General features: G+C 25.8%; 1 protein-coding gene across 1 annotated transcript in view; it reads right to left on the bottom strand.

Moving 5' to 3' along the window:
- Positions 1–7,778: 7,778 nt before the first annotated feature.
- Positions 7,779–15,729, bottom strand: part of LOC145828624 (protocadherin Fat 4-like) — a 33,780-nt gene continuing 25,829 nt past the window's right edge. The window contains exons 42-56 of the mRNA XM_082936380.1: positions 15,441–15,590; positions 15,251–15,359; positions 14,771–14,984; positions 14,369–14,620; positions 14,170–14,305; positions 13,936–14,027; positions 13,325–13,540; positions 12,336–12,574; positions 12,040–12,200; positions 11,731–11,940; positions 10,936–11,141; positions 9,971–10,231; positions 9,361–9,748; positions 8,823–8,970; positions 7,779–8,391 (exon numbers count right to left, since the gene is read on the bottom strand). Of these exons, the coding sequence (XP_082792506.1) occupies positions 8,139–8,391; positions 8,823–8,970; positions 9,361–9,748; positions 9,971–10,231; positions 10,936–11,141; positions 11,731–11,940; positions 12,040–12,200; positions 12,336–12,574; positions 13,325–13,540; positions 13,936–14,027; positions 14,170–14,305; positions 14,369–14,620; positions 14,771–14,984; positions 15,251–15,359; positions 15,441–15,590 (3,035 nt within the window). The 3' untranslated portion in view covers positions 7,779–8,138. The remainder of the gene's footprint in view (positions 8,392–8,822; positions 8,971–9,360; positions 9,749–9,970; positions 10,232–10,935; positions 11,142–11,730; positions 11,941–12,039; positions 12,201–12,335; positions 12,575–13,324; positions 13,541–13,935; positions 14,028–14,169; positions 14,306–14,368; positions 14,621–14,770; positions 14,985–15,250; positions 15,360–15,440; positions 15,591–15,729) is intronic.

Here is a 15,729-nt window from a genome sequence, read left to right as displayed (position 1 = left end):
CCTTAAGTCTTTTTTAATAAAAATTTCAAGTGGTATTTTATACGTTGTATTTTAATATAAATCCATACTGTAATTGTGAATAACAACAACAACAACAAAAAACTTCACAAATCTAGAACAACAAATACTAAAAATGTATATATATGTTTAAGTTTTTATATCAAAATTAGTTGCTAAATAGAAAATCTAATACTTCCATAAGCTATACATTACAAAATTTCAAGTTTATTACCAAAGTTATTTTTATACCCAAAGTTAAAGAAATGTAATAAGAGACATAAAAAGCCTGAACTCAAACTCGATTCTAAAATAAGCTGATTAAATTAAGATATATAAAAGTAATGATGACTCTTTGAATAGTTGTTAATTAATTAGATAAATAATCAGAGTGGACAAATACATGTTTTTTTTTGTGAAGGTAAAGTTCAAACTGGCATAAGTTTTTTAAAACACTAGTTAGAACTATGAAAAACAAATGGGTTCACAACTGCACATTTAACAACACTTCTGCAAAATTTGAACTCTTTTTGTAATTAATCGTTTGTTTTAAAGTGCTTTGGGTAGTGACCTATACTTTAAAATAGCAAATTAAGGTATTCTTTTTTAAAGTAAAATTTAGACTGTTTTATAATTTTTTGTACACTTGTTAGAACAGTAAAAAGCAAAGAGTGAATGGTTGTACATTTAATAACATGTCTGCATAATTTGAACTGTTTTTATAAAGAATTGTTTGTGTTAGAGTGCTTTGTCTAATTTTGTCCAGGGAAAACTCAACTATCAGTAAAGGACAAGGCTGAAGTTTGATAGAAATTCATATTTACTAAATTCATACACTTTCTAATTTTTTTTAAATTTTAGACATCCTTTGTTTTCTAAGCTATTGAAGTCGCCCTAATTATATTAAACCAATGAAACTTTAAAAAAAAAAATTATTATGTGTTGAACTACAAATCCTAAAAGACTCAAAGATTAACTTTGAAAACTAAAGTAGTTACAGTGTATAGAAAATATGTATGAAGAAAATCTAAAAAATAACCAAGTTTTCAAAAAGTTTAACTACACCAACTATTGTCTAAGCTCTTGGAGTGGCCCTAATTATATTAAACCAATGAAACTTAAAAAAAAAAATTATTATGCGTAGAGCTACTGATTCTGAAAGATACAACTTAAACTGTTTTTAAAATCACTTAGTTTAAAATAAAATCATAAATTATCTATATCATTGAACATATAGCTTTGCAACTAAAGATTAGTTTACTAATTGGGTACAATAAATAACTAACAATAATTTTCGAAATATTTTACTAAAAAACATTTTGTATTAGTTTAATTTTGAAAAAGAAATGCTTATGTTTGTTATAGTTTTCAAAGATATTTTTTAAATTTTAGTCATTACCATTGGACACAAATAATTCCTTACATAAAACTGTACAATTTTTGTACTCATGTTGTCAAGTATACAGTCTAGTTTAAATAACATTTTTTTGTTCTAACTATTGTTCTAAAATTTGATCACCAGTTGACCTTTACTTTAAAAACCAAACTTTCTTTGTTCAGTTTTATTTTTTCTAGTTGAGAACGACTATAACAGGGGTCGGGCAGCCCGCGAGCATTATTGTTTTCTGAATGGTATATGACCCACAAAAGAAAAACCCGCAAGCATGTAAATGTGGTTCGCCCATCAAATCAATTAAAGTTGTTTTTTTTGAACAAAAATGGTTTAATTTGATTAAGTTATTTTTAAGTCCCTGGGTATGTTTCAAAAAATTTTTTACTAGACTTAAAACTGTAAAAGACCTTTGATTTCTTGCAGTTGTTTTCCTTTTTTAGTAAATAACTTCCTTTTTACAATAGCAACAACTGAACCAAAACAAGAACTTACAGTAGTACTTGAGCTCTATAAAATAATTTTGTTATACTAAAAATCTAACTAAATATAAATGTTTTGCAATGTGTCTAAAAGAAATGCATAGTAATTAACTAAAGTATCATGTCTTTAAAATTTAGATATCTTTTAAATGTGTAGTTTATAACTAAGTATTATTATAGATGCTTTATCACAATCACAACACATTAAATTTTAGTGTGCACAGAAACATTTAAAACATCATATCAACATTAATATTGATCAACAAAATTTTGTTATTTAATCTAAATATACTTTCTGTGCACATTGAATTTATTCCTATGCATACAAATGTGAACAAATGAACATTGTCAGATTGGTCTTAGATTTGTACTAATTAAGACAGTTTTTTACCTAAATCTTAATATTATACTAAAATTAGACCCAAAAAGTTCTACTTTCAAAAACCTGGAAAAAATTATCTGTGAGCATAATAAACAATTTTTTTTTAATTTCATTGATTTAATTTTATTAGGGCAACACCAATATCTTATATAATAATCAGTTTAGTTGAACTTTTCAAAAACTTGGTTATTTTTTGATTTTTTTAATACATATTTTCTATACACTGTAAATACTTTAGTTTTTAAAGTTAATCTTCGAGTCTTTTAGGATTTGTAGTTCTACGCATAATAAACAATTTTTTTAAAGTTTTACTGGTTTAATATAATTAGGGCGACTCCAATAGCTTAGACAATAATCGGTGTAGTTGAACTTTTTGAAAACTTGGTTATTTTTTAGAATTTCTTCATACATATTTTCCATACACTGTAACTACTTTAGTTTTCAAAGTTAATCGTTGAGTCTTTTAGGATTTGTAGTTCAACGCATAATATTTTTTTTTTTTAAAGTTTCATTGGTTTAATATAATTAGGACGACTTCAATAGCTTAGACAACAAAGGATGTCTATAGTTTAAAAAAATTAGAAAGTGAATGAATTTAGTAAATATGAATTTCTATCAAACTTCAGCCTTGTCCAAAAGGGACCCAAAATCAGTGTATAAATCCTAATACATATAACCTAAAAAATACTTTGTTTTAAACAATCTATAAAATTACATAGTAAGAATTAAATTTAATTATTATAAACTAAAATATTTAATCAATTTTACTTTACTACATAGTAATTGATATATATTATTGTCTTGATATAATTGCTTTTTATTGTAAAATAAATACAAATAAAAAGTAGTTTTATTGTTTTATGATAAATAAGCTTAATTTTGTTTATGTATTTATAAAATATAAATTTATAGTCTAAAATTATAGTTAAATAAGACATCAAACATACTATAATTTCAGGTCGATATTGGTACAACATCATCCTAAGTATATATAAAAAAGTTTTTTTTTGAGGAGAACTTGTTAGAGCTCTTTTATTTGTTGTTTAATTCTTTTCTGTCCCTACATGTATCTTATTTCTTGAAACAGGTACCATTTATTATCAACAAAAGCAACAACTTTCAGAGCTCCCACCCTCATACTGCCTACCATTCCATGCCTCCTGGTAGCTTGATTACAAGCAGCTTTAAGGTTCCCTATTTAGTATAAAACTTATGGTATTTTTTTTAATAAAAACTTAGAGCTTGTGCTAAACATAATAAAAATAAAATGCCAGCTGTAGCAGTTTATTTAATTACAAGTTTAAATAAAGAAAACCTAATTTGTTAAAACATTTCCTAATAGCAGAAAATACATGTTTACATGTGCTCATTTTGAAAAGCATTGTTTACTTTAACACTTATTAAAAATCCCGCAACTTATTACTTCTCTGGTCCAGATCTAGACTTCTTATGCATATACCAAAACCAAAAATTGTTACTTTTTTACTTTATTTTCCAACTGTTTATTTATGCAACAAAGTTTAGCATAAATTAAAAAGTCTAAAAATCAATTATTTACTTTTGTTTTTATTAACCGCTTTTTTAACATAAAATCTGTTTATTAAAAAAAATGCACAAATGTTTTGTACACTATTTAATTTTTTTTAATTATTTTATAACTTATGTTAACACCTATGATACTTTTTATTTACACAATTAAACGTTTTATTTATAGATCGACATAAGCTATAATCTTTTGAAAATGTTATATGTAGTTATAATAAAATGAACTAGAACTAAGTATAAAATTTATTTAAGAAATAAACGACAGGGCATGGGTCCATACCCATAGGATTAAAATGAGTACTAATTTTAAAACTGGTTATGCGCCTAATTATTAAAGAAACTAGAAATAATCTGTATCTCTTAAGCTTTAACTAATATTTTTAATAACATTAATACTGTAATTAAGGTTAAAAAGTAAGAGTTCTATTTTTTTAAACTTGTAAAGAAATGTAAACAATTATAACTCACTACTAGTTTAATAGTAAACACACGAGTTTTGTTTTCTTTTGTTTAAGAAGTGGTTTTCAAAGTTGTCAAAAGATGTGCAAAATAGTTTACGACGAAACTAGGTTGCATAGTTTCGTGAATGGTCGTGTTCAGTTTAGCGTTAGTTGTAATGGGGAGAGAAAAGTTCTCGGCTTTGCCGATGATAGAAAAAAGTTGTTACTACAAAATTTATAGCTTATAAACTTAAAACAAGCATAAACTATAATCTCACAATGTTGCAGACAATGTTGAAGAAGATTTTTTAGCTGCGTCATTTTTTTCCGATAATACCTATAAACAGTTGCCTTGGTGCTAATGCTGTGGTATTCAAGTTCACCTTGCTAGACAGACACGACAATTTATTGAGGCTATGGATGCTTGAAATGCATTAATAATAAATACGAAACTAATTTACAGTATATTTATTAAACTGTATATGGATTTTTTTTTATGGTTCAGTTTAGTGCCCTTATTATAAAAAATTGTACAAAGTAAATAACTATTAGTAATTCTTTTTCTGTTGAAACAAGTCTTATTTATAATCTAATTTTTTTAGTTACTAATGGTTTAACAAATCTTTTTAAGAAGCATTGAAAATTAAATTAAAAAAGTACTATTATACAGTTTATTTTACAAAAAGTTTTATTACTACTTGAAATTTCTGTAAACTTTAAAACACTGCTTGAAAAGTTTTTAAAACCCATAAACACCTTAGTACTTCAACAATGTTTTAGAATTTAGATCATAAAACAGCCCTACCAAATAAAAATGTTTTGGTTCAATTTGTTAATATTTAACGAATACAAAAAAGTTTTTGTAATATTTTTTTTGAAACCAAAAATTAGGAATTTAAAATATATTTTTAAATTTGAGTAACTGTTTAAGTTTTAGTGTTTTGAAAGTTTTATTTACCTAATCACTTACAAAAGTTATAAATTTATTATTAAATTAAACGAAATCTTTTACTTTTAACCTTTTACGATTTGTTTTTAACTACAGTTGTAGAAAACAAAAAAAAAAGCTTTGTATAATATAGTAATTTTGCTGGATATGACGTTAAACTGTTCTGGTGTATGACTCGATAACCGAAATATTTTTTCGTGCTCTAGGTTCTTGGACCAATTCTTTTGAGCGTTTTTTGTCGTTAAATAATCAATATATATATTTATTTTGAAAAAAAAAACTATGTAACTTTTTATTCATGCTAATAAAACGTTTACATTATCTTTTTTTAAGTAAAAATGTTGTATAACTATTTTTCTTAATAGTTAATATTTTTTTGTTAAAATCTATTTAAAGCGATTAACACTTTATAAAAAACGCAAAGCAATTTATATTGGCTTTAAAACAAACAATAACTTTAAGTAAGTTTCGGACTTAATAGGTATTTATCAACCCCTGCTTTTGAAATAATCTTCTCTTTGCAATAGCTGCAACAGTCTTTGTACATCACTTTCATCAACTTTATTGAAATTTTTTATCTAGTAAGTATAAAAAGAGTGTCTACAATACTGTTTAAGATTACCTGCCCTCCAGGCCTATTTAGTATTGTGACTAGAAAGGTAACCGTCAGTATGATAGTGAAGTTTCTGATAATTATTATTTATAATTAAAAGTGAAGTGAAGCAAGGCTATCCTTACAATAACTGAATTTGTGGTTTCCTTTTTGTGGCTTATAGAAGAAGAGGGAAGTGACGTATAGTTTACAAGCCGAATTTAGCCCGCCAACAGCAACTTTTCGCCAGCGAGATACCTATTTCTTAAAGTTTAAATTTTTACAAATATTTTTTTTTGATAAAATTGAGACTTTATTTAAACAAATATTCTCTCTCAACTTTGTTATCAGTACACAGAAGTGCTTATTCAATGGTGTCTTAGAAATACCCTTCTTTTAAACAAATTTTTATGGTGCTAATTTTCAAGTTGATCTGGCTCGCTCAGAAAACGATTACCGAATCTATCCCGCGAACAACCTTTTTCTGATAACCCTGGCTTGCCGAGTAGAAAAGTTGCCCACCCCTATACTAAATTATTGTACCTGTTTATTAACAACAGGGGATAGGCTTACCACGAAATTTAAGAAATGTTAAGTAAGTGCATCTGAACTCAAAGCAAAAGGTAAAAACTTCATCATACGAGATTTACTTCTTGCTGATGATGATGCACTCGGAGCCTATTTTGCGAAGTATCTAATACTTCCTGATCTCACCTGTATGTACACCACTCTAAGTTAGCGCACGCTTCATTAGCTGGGTAATGTTTTGTGAATAATGACGAGCGCATTTTAAAGACTTTGCTATACAGCTCGTTGGTCTTTGTAAAGTTGGCTGCCGAAGTCTACGTTACAAAGACGTTTGTAAGCCTTACACGAAAGACTTAGATATAGAAATCGTTCAATGGGTAAAGCTAACTGATGATATGATTGCAAAATTTAGGTGACAAATCATCAGTGAAAAACTCAGTGAAAGTTATTAACATTTAATAAACTTTTAACAGGCTCAAGAGGACAAAGGATTGCAATAATGTTTTTTTTATAATTAACTTTGATATAAGTTTAAACAATCTTTTTTTTTTTACATTTCATTTACTTATATAAGTATACATTTATTAATCTTGCTATATTTACTTGTTTTTGTCTATATTTTGTGTTTTGTGCTGCTGTAAACACAAATTCTTTGTACACGCTACTTATAGCCAATTTCAACTTCTTACTAATTGTTCCTTAAACTGAACAAAAAATGTCCCATTTATAAAAATTATATGTTTTGCAAACGAAAAGATTCTTTTAAAGTTGTCACAAAAACAGGTAAACGTTTTTATAAATATAAACTCTGTCATGTTTATTTTTTTTAACTGTTTTTTTTATTGGTAGTATCACTGAAACTTTGTTAAAATAAACGAATGTACATTTTTCTTGCTTCGGAATTAGTCATGTATTAATAATACACAAATTTAACTGATTGATTTATTAGTAATGATTTAAATATTTAAAACATAAAAAATTATGTGTAATAGCTCGTAAGAAACTTTATAAGCATGTGGTGTACGACTCGATAACCAAAAGGTATTTTTGTACACCAAATCCTTAGACCAAACTTATTGAGCGCTTTTTTTTATCGTTCAATAAACAATCTGAACCTAAACACCAAAACTTAAAATCATAAGCTAAAAATAAAGAACTTTTAAGAAAAGATACTTGCATCTCATAATTATGTTTTAATATCTAAAAAAGTAAGTATTTTGAAGTAAAATTGCACAAGCTGAAATTTAACAATAGCTATTTAACTTTTACTTTAACTTATCTTTTTTTTAAGGTTTATAGGTTAAGTAAAATACGAATTATTCAATTGTTAGAAGTCGAAAAAAAACAGTTCAAAAACAGTAAAAAGATGATCTGCGGAAGCTTTTATAAACACTTTTACTCACAAAACAAAAACAAAAACTCAAAATGCGGTCAAAAAAAGAAAATAAAAAGCATTAAAATGTTTGTTGGACTTAATTTAAAATAACTTTTTATCATAGAAGTGACTAACACAATTTTTCCTATTTTTATGCAGTCTTAGAAAATTATTTTATATTATAAAATGTAATTTTTTGAAAACTATTATAAACAAAGTTTGAAAACTATGTAAAAAATATTCAAAAATTATGATAACACGATGTAAACAAATTTACTTTTACAAAATACATAAAATAAACAAATAGAATTATCTACTGCAAATGAAAATTTACTACAAAAAATTTACTAATTTAAAACTTTAATTCTTTAGAATATTGTCATTGTTGTACATTCACAAAATTCCTGTTTTAGATTTATATCCAAGCAGCGCTTTTTTATGAAACAAATGATAGCAAACTAAACAAGTTGTTCGAACTTTTTCTTCAATACTGTTTTAGGTCGCGTCCTTTTACTTGTAGAAAAATGATTTACTTCTTGATTGTGTCTTAGAATAGAAGTAGGAGGTGCGCTCATTCTACCATGACGTAGTGTTGATGCTTCAAATCTTTTACAGTTATCAATAGTAGCTACTTGTGGAGTTTGAATTTTTTGATTTACCAGAAAAAAACTGGGATTGTCAAATTGTGGAGCAGTTTTAGCTCGGAAATTACTGAAAAAAATATATTGTTAAAGAGTTTAAAAGTAAATAAAAATTTTCATAAAACTTTTTTTAAACTTTTTACAAAAACCATGCACTTTGATATATCTTTAGTTTTCTTTTTACTTTTTGATAGTAGTATAGGTTTTTTTGTTTCTTAAATGTTATATTTTTGTTCTGTTTTAAACTGTTGTAAATCGTATAAAACTAAAGTGATAATATAAGTTTTTTTATAGCTTTTGTCAGTAGTTTAGAATTTTTTTTAATAAACTCAACTTTGCAATATTTTAATAAGAAAACTGAAAAACAATGGATAACTAAGACTTAGATATTTAAATGACAAATTTAGTAGAAAAAAAAAACTTTATTTTGTTTTGTTATAAACTTTTTTCTACAAAAACATATTTTAAGGCTTAAAATTTTAGATTTTAAGACATACTTACTTAAGAAAACGCTTTTCATCACTTTGAGACAAATGCTCATTTTGACTTGGCAATGCAGATAATTCTTTGAATAAAGGTGCAACGTCTTGAAAGTACTCGCCGTATTGGTAATAACATCCTACTTTCACTGTTAAATCACCATCGCCATCTAGTGCGTATTATTAGTTTATGTAGATGTAAATAAAAATTGAACGTTTAAAAGAAGAGTTATACAAGCAAAAATTAAGTAATTTTTATATGTCTAAAAAATATTATTTTGATGAAAATTGCTAAACAAATTAAAAATAAGTAATTAAAATAGAATATTTTATTTTGCGACAAGGAATTTTTTGTGATATTTTATAAATAGTTCGGTTAGATAAAAACAAATTCCAAATATTTTGATAAAGTAAATAATATTGTTGTCATAAAAATAACACAAATTTTAGTATACAAAAATATATTAAAAGTTTTAATTTAAGTTTTTTTAATCAAAATTAGGTAAATTAAAAAGTAAAATAACATAAAAACTACTAGTCGATGATAACTACAATCTTACAATAATTTTCAGTTTTGAATTTTAGTTTTCTTGCATCTAAACGTTCATTGATATTATGACTCTGTGGAACATAGCAATGAGATTGCATGTCGAATTTAACGTTACAAGGATTATGCGTAGCTGATTTGGCTCTGGTAATTTTACGGCTTGCAACTTTCTTACTCATTGTCAACGCTTCTATTTCGCTCTTTGACAGTTGAGGCCTTGGGTGACAATTCAAAACAGGTGAGTTGTTTACAGAATTTAGGTTTTCTGAATCACTTCGTTTGTAGTACGATGAAGCTATTTCACTACCATAACTTGAGTCAAAGTCGCAAGAGGTATTTTGATAGTGAACTTTGTACTCTTCTTGTTTGTATCCAACAAGTTTTAGATTTTTTGATTTAGGCTGTTAAAATTTTTTAAAGAAAAAATTTCAAACATTTTTTTTTCAAAAAGCTCAAATACACATTTTTGAATTAACAAAACACGGGTTAAAAAAGATACTTTTGTGTTTTGTTTAAAATAATAACCAAAACACAGTCAAAATTGTTTAAACTTTACAAATTTGTGTTAAAAATCTTATTTTATTTAAAATTAATTTGTTTTTCTAAGCATCTTAACAACAAACTTCATTTATTTCTACAGAAGGAGCATACAAAACTTGTTTTGAAAAATTTCCTCCGACTGCGGGTTTGTGGTTATCGTAACAACTCATCTTTGTACAGCTGTATGAGTCGCTAGAACACCTTAAGGAGTCGTCATTTTGTTGTAATATTTCTGAACTTTCAAAGGTTAGTACTTTAGGATTGTCGTCCATCACAACAGAACTCATTCTAAGCTGATTCAAGTTTTGAACTTCATCGTATACTTTAGAGTTTTCTTCGTGCAGCTGAAGTAATTTTTACTTGTTTCCATTTTAACGTTTTTTAAAAGAATTTTAAAGTATTAAAAAACTATAATGTGGTAAAAAAAACTAAAAAGTAATGCTAAGAAATTAAAATTTCCAGGTAAAAACTACATAAAAAAGTTTTCAAAATTAATTTCCTTTTTACTGTTATTGAAAATGTGTCTGTTTTATTAATCGTGGACTATTTTAAAATAATCTAGTTTTATTTAAGACTATTATTGTTAGTATCACAAACATGTATATTATTAATAGCTACTTGACTTAAATATATTTCATAGTTAAAACTTTTCTTGTTATTTTAAACCACTTAAAAGCACCCTAATTTTTGAAATTATTATTTTAAACAATGATAATAAAACTGTTATTACTTAATATTTTTATCTTTTGTTATAAATCTTTTATCAGTTTTTATCAATTGTAAATTTTGTAATTTATTTTTAAGGAAAATTATAAATTTTTTTTTTTTAAGTAAATTTTAATATGTTTCAGTTAAGATAAAATACTCTTTAGTAATATTCACTGATAAATACAAATACATTACATTTTTATTTACACTAAAAAATAAAACTATTGAACTATATTTTCTATTTTTTTCGGTAGAAATGAAAACTGCATTATCAGCGTTTGTATACCTTAAAAATGATATTGAAAAACTATAAAACTAAAAATCAAGCGAAATTTATTACTTTGTTAGCCTTTAAGGGTTTTTCCATAAAATCGTATATTTTTTTGTCGGTTTTAATAACAGAATCTTTTTGTTCTGTAACTTTAATACAATCGGTATTCGAAATAATATCTGGACGTGGTAGTTTTTTGTTTACGATAACTGAGTGGTCGATGTTTTTGCTACTTTCATTTGATATCAAAACTCCATCAATAGTTTTAGGTAAATCTGATAAAAATAAGTGCACTTCACGTAAAAATAGCTATTTTAAAGATTAAATAATTTTCTTTTATATGTTTATAAATTTTAACTTTTCTTCATATATGTTTTTGAAAAATTTTGTTTTCCTATTATTTGAAACTTTTTTTAAGTTTTAATTTGTTTTATAAATATCCTAATTTATACTTAAGCTTTAAATTTACAAAAAATAATTACTATATCAGTAAAAAAAGGTGTCGGTATTAGTTAATTGTTTAAATTTTATTATTTTTTGTTGACCTTAGTTTTAAGCTACTGGCTAAATTTCACCTTCTTTATTTTTTGATATTATTTGAGCTTGTATACGAACTTTTAGTTTTTAGGTTTTAAATCTTAGTGCTTAATTTACTTAGCTATAGTACCTGTAAAGCTAGTATAAAATTAATGTAGCAGTAAAATATTAAATAAAGCAAAAGCAAAGTTTTCAAATATATACTTTAGCTTTGTAAATTTAATTTAAAATGCACCAGTGATAAATAATGATAGTTTAAACATCATGCTTGTTTGTATTTAATAAAGGTTATGGAATTTTTAAATTTTATGAATTATTTTTTCTCACTAGCAAGTTGAAAGATTTCCTTGTTGTCACTATCTTCTTTTGTGCACTCTTTCTGCTCAAAATGAGTCTCTTTAGATGACTTGAATGTTTTATTTTTTTTTATTTCTTGCAAAGTTATCTTCTTTCGTCTATAATTGTAAAGCAAGTACGCGAAGAAAAGCAAAATAACTATTATTACGACAACTATGATAGTTATCGTGTTGCTAGTGGCTAAAAAAGAGGATGTTTAAGTTATGTAAAAAAATATACTTTACAGTTTTCTAGTTTTTTAATTATATAGACATTAAAACCGTAATAAATAAAAAATACTTGAGCTAGATGCTATAATTGTTTTGCACATTTCGTCTGAGTAAACTCCGAATTCGTTTCTGCACAAGCAGGTGTAATCATTTGAGTTTGTTAAGTTGCTGTTTTGGATGCATTTTGAACTTGGTATTTTGCAACGATTTTCTTTGCATTGACAGCCAAACCTTTAATGCTTACTTAGTCATTAAAACTTTTATAGTTTTGTTTTATTTAAGAGGTATAAATGCTTTTTTTTATACTAAAGTTAACTTTGATAATGTTTTTTTTATTACTGCATAATAAATACATTTAATGCCTACCCTAATTTCTCAATATAAATACAATCAAAGCCGCTTTTGCACGATTTTTCACCACAGCTCGCCGAGCAAATCGAGTTTTTTATTTCTTGTTGGTTGAAACTTTTCTCTTTGCTGACTTTAAACACAAGACTTGAGTCATACTTTGATAATGGAACAGTCTCTTCGTCTATCACTATGTATCTTATACATCCTTTAAATAAAGCTGACTTGTTGTCTTTATCACCACCGACTCTTACCTCCTAGTTTGTTTTGAAATGTTGTAGTTATTAGGAACTATTAAGTATTTATTCAATTGTTTTGCAAACAGATAAACAAGAAATATATTTAACTAGTAGCTGTTTAAAGCTTTCAACAGATCATACTTTTAATAACCGATATATTTGTAAAATTTTACTCAATAAAAAGTGATGATTGAATTTTTTTTTCTCTACAGTAATAAATTTTATGCAAACGGTAAACCTTAACAAAAATATTAAATAGAATAGACAACAACATTTCTATAAAATATTAGTATAAATATTATACTTAAAAACTATACAATCTAATTGTTTAATTAACTTTTACTTCTTTATAATAAAAATAAATAATCTTTTCATTAAGATTATCAAATAGAGTTTGAAACTTTTTTTAAAGCCTTAAATAAATGATGTAGTATTATTTCGTCTAAAACAGGGGTCGGAAAACTGTAGCCCACAAAACAAATATTTGTGACTCACGATGTACTTCTGAGCTGATAACATATTTTTCTAACACAATGATATAGAAAATTAATGGTATAACTTACAACTAGGTTCGTGATTTAATACTTACTTTCTACATTTGATTTAATTTTTTGCATGTTTTATCTTATTATGGTTTAAAGTAGTAAATTTATATTCATTACTGAACTTATTTTTGATATGTGGCCTAAATATTTTTTTTACAAAAATCGGCCCGAAGACAACTAAAAGGCCGTCCAGCCCTGGTCTTTGATCAACTATCGAACTAACCGTAATTTGAGTTGAATCTGTGAAGCTTCGCAATCTTTTTGATAAAATAAATTGAAATTGAAACAAATCGTTTAGAAAAACATGAGCTCGACCAAAATCTAGTAGCTTAATTTCAAGTTTGTAATTGAAACTAGCTGATAAAGTAGAGTTAAAAATTTTGTCAACTAAATATGCTTCTGAGTCTGAGTTTTCTATAAATAGTCTTCCATCTGAAACCTAGAGTGTTATAAGTTAAACATTCATAAGTAAAGTAGTGTTTTGTTTTCATACTTATTATTAATCAGTCTAAAATGCAAACAAACAAAAAAGTTTTTTTTTTCAGATTCTTCATCGTAGGAGGTAAAAAGTCTATATCTTTTTTACTTAAATAAAGTGAACACTTTTTCGTCTTAAAAGCTTTTTCGAATACATTTTCTAGTCAAATACTGAGCTATCTAACTTAGAAAACTTTAAAAGTATTCCGTGAAAATTAGTAGTTATTATCCCAAATTTCAAACAGAAAAGCCTACTTTTTCTTAGAATTTATTTAAAAATCTGTAAGTTTGAACACATTTTTTACATTGAAAAACTCTTAAAATATTTTCCAAAATATAGTTGTTAATTTAACTTACTTTTACAACGAGAAAATCTGTTTCATTTGATGCAACTCTGATAATTTCAGCAGTAACTTTTCGCGTTTGAAAGCTAATCGTCAAAGATGATACTATGTTTTAAGTTATACTTTAACTGTTATAATAATTGCAAAAAAAAAAAAAAGCTTTCAGTTTCTAAAAAAACTTAAAATAGGTGTTTCAAACTATTTTATTAAGATATTTTCAAATTAAAAAACACACAAACAAACTTACACTCTTTAAAATTTGACCGTTTTTGTTTTGAAACAGTTAAAACTGGTGTATTATGTTGCTGAAAATGTATTTTTCTTTGGTGCATTTCAGTAAATAAAAATGAGATCCAGCCAGTTCCGGTAAAAGTAGAACCAGTCTGAAAAATATAACCTTTCATAGAAAGATGTGTTTTGTTGAAAGAAGAAATTTGTGTTCCTACCCGTTCTGACTCACAGTTAGGCCCGGTTTTGCCCAATGGACATTTACAACGTGTTTCAGTCCAAAGGTCTTCGCACTTCCCGCTTATCCCACACGATTTGTCACTTGTACACTTTATTTTACTTTTTTCTAGTCGCCGGCATCCATTTGATATGTTACTCGCGTTAACGACATCGTAGTAAGATTTTAAAGATATCAATTTAGAATTTATTATGAAATTTCTGATACAACCAGTAAAAAACGCCGACGAAAACTGTTAAAAATAATTATAAATGTTTAAAAATAGCTAACTGTTTTTATTTACCTAAATATTTAAACACTAGACTATTACTTTTTATAGTATTTTTAGTATTTTTAGAAGTTTCAGTAACTTTATTGTATATACAAGCAAGTTAATTATTACTTTATGGGTAACTTTTGTGTTTAGTCTCAATGAGCTCAAACTTCCAACAACAATTGAATTTTGACGTAGTAATTTGCATAAGACTGAAAAATTTCCAAATTTATAGTTTCTTTTTGATCCAGAAGATAAAACTAGACGATCTTTTTTTATCTGCAGATGTAAACTTTTCCAAGTATCTCTGTTTACAGAATCGTTCAACTTTAATGAGCTTGTGCTGTAGAAAAAAAAGTTTTTTAAGTTTGTTAGTAATGCACAGATGTTTTATTACTTATTTATTATATTTTTAGATGTTTTTTTTTTCATGCTAGTACAAAATTGTAAACTTTTTTTATCATATCTTTTTTAATCATAAACTCAATAAAAAAAGCTAATTTAAATTTCAATATTACAATGTTCAAGAAATTTTGTTCTTGATGATAAATAAAAACAGATTATAAAAAAGAAGAACTTAGCTAGTACGAATTATACATCCGCCTGAACCTTAATTCGCTTGTTCCATAAAAAAGTATTGGCACTCTGTTCACAATTTCTAATGACATAAAACCTTCATCTTTTCCAAGATTGTGTAACAGCAATGCATTTTCTGATACTGTTTTATTAAGTTAGTAGTTTAGTTCTTGCATAGTGATAACAAGTAAATATATTTTTTAGAGTATTGTTAATTACAAACCAGTGGAAAACTCGAAAGAAATTGATGCTGTTCTTTGATAAAACTCATTTAGTTTTACAAATGAGTTCCAAACAAATCCAAATGTATCGGTTTGGCAATATTTTCCTAAATTCCCAAAGTTACAAGAGCATTTTGACTGGTTTCTATTATCTTAAATAATGTAAAAAGTTTAGTTTAAACAATTTTACAAATTTAGTTAAAAATATTTTTTCTAATTAAAATTTTAAATGTTGTTTATAAAATTTAAGATTTTTGATAAAAATGTAGAGTTTTTAAAATACCAGGACTA

The sequence above is a fragment of the Thalia democratica genome, chromosome 2, assembly GCF_965202585.1.
Source record: "Thalia democratica chromosome 2, ktThaDemo2.hap1.1, whole genome shotgun sequence".
NCBI lineage: Eukaryota > Metazoa > Chordata > Thaliacea > Salpida > Salpidae > Thalia > Thalia democratica.
This window is presented reverse-complemented; position numbering and strand designations above follow the sequence as displayed.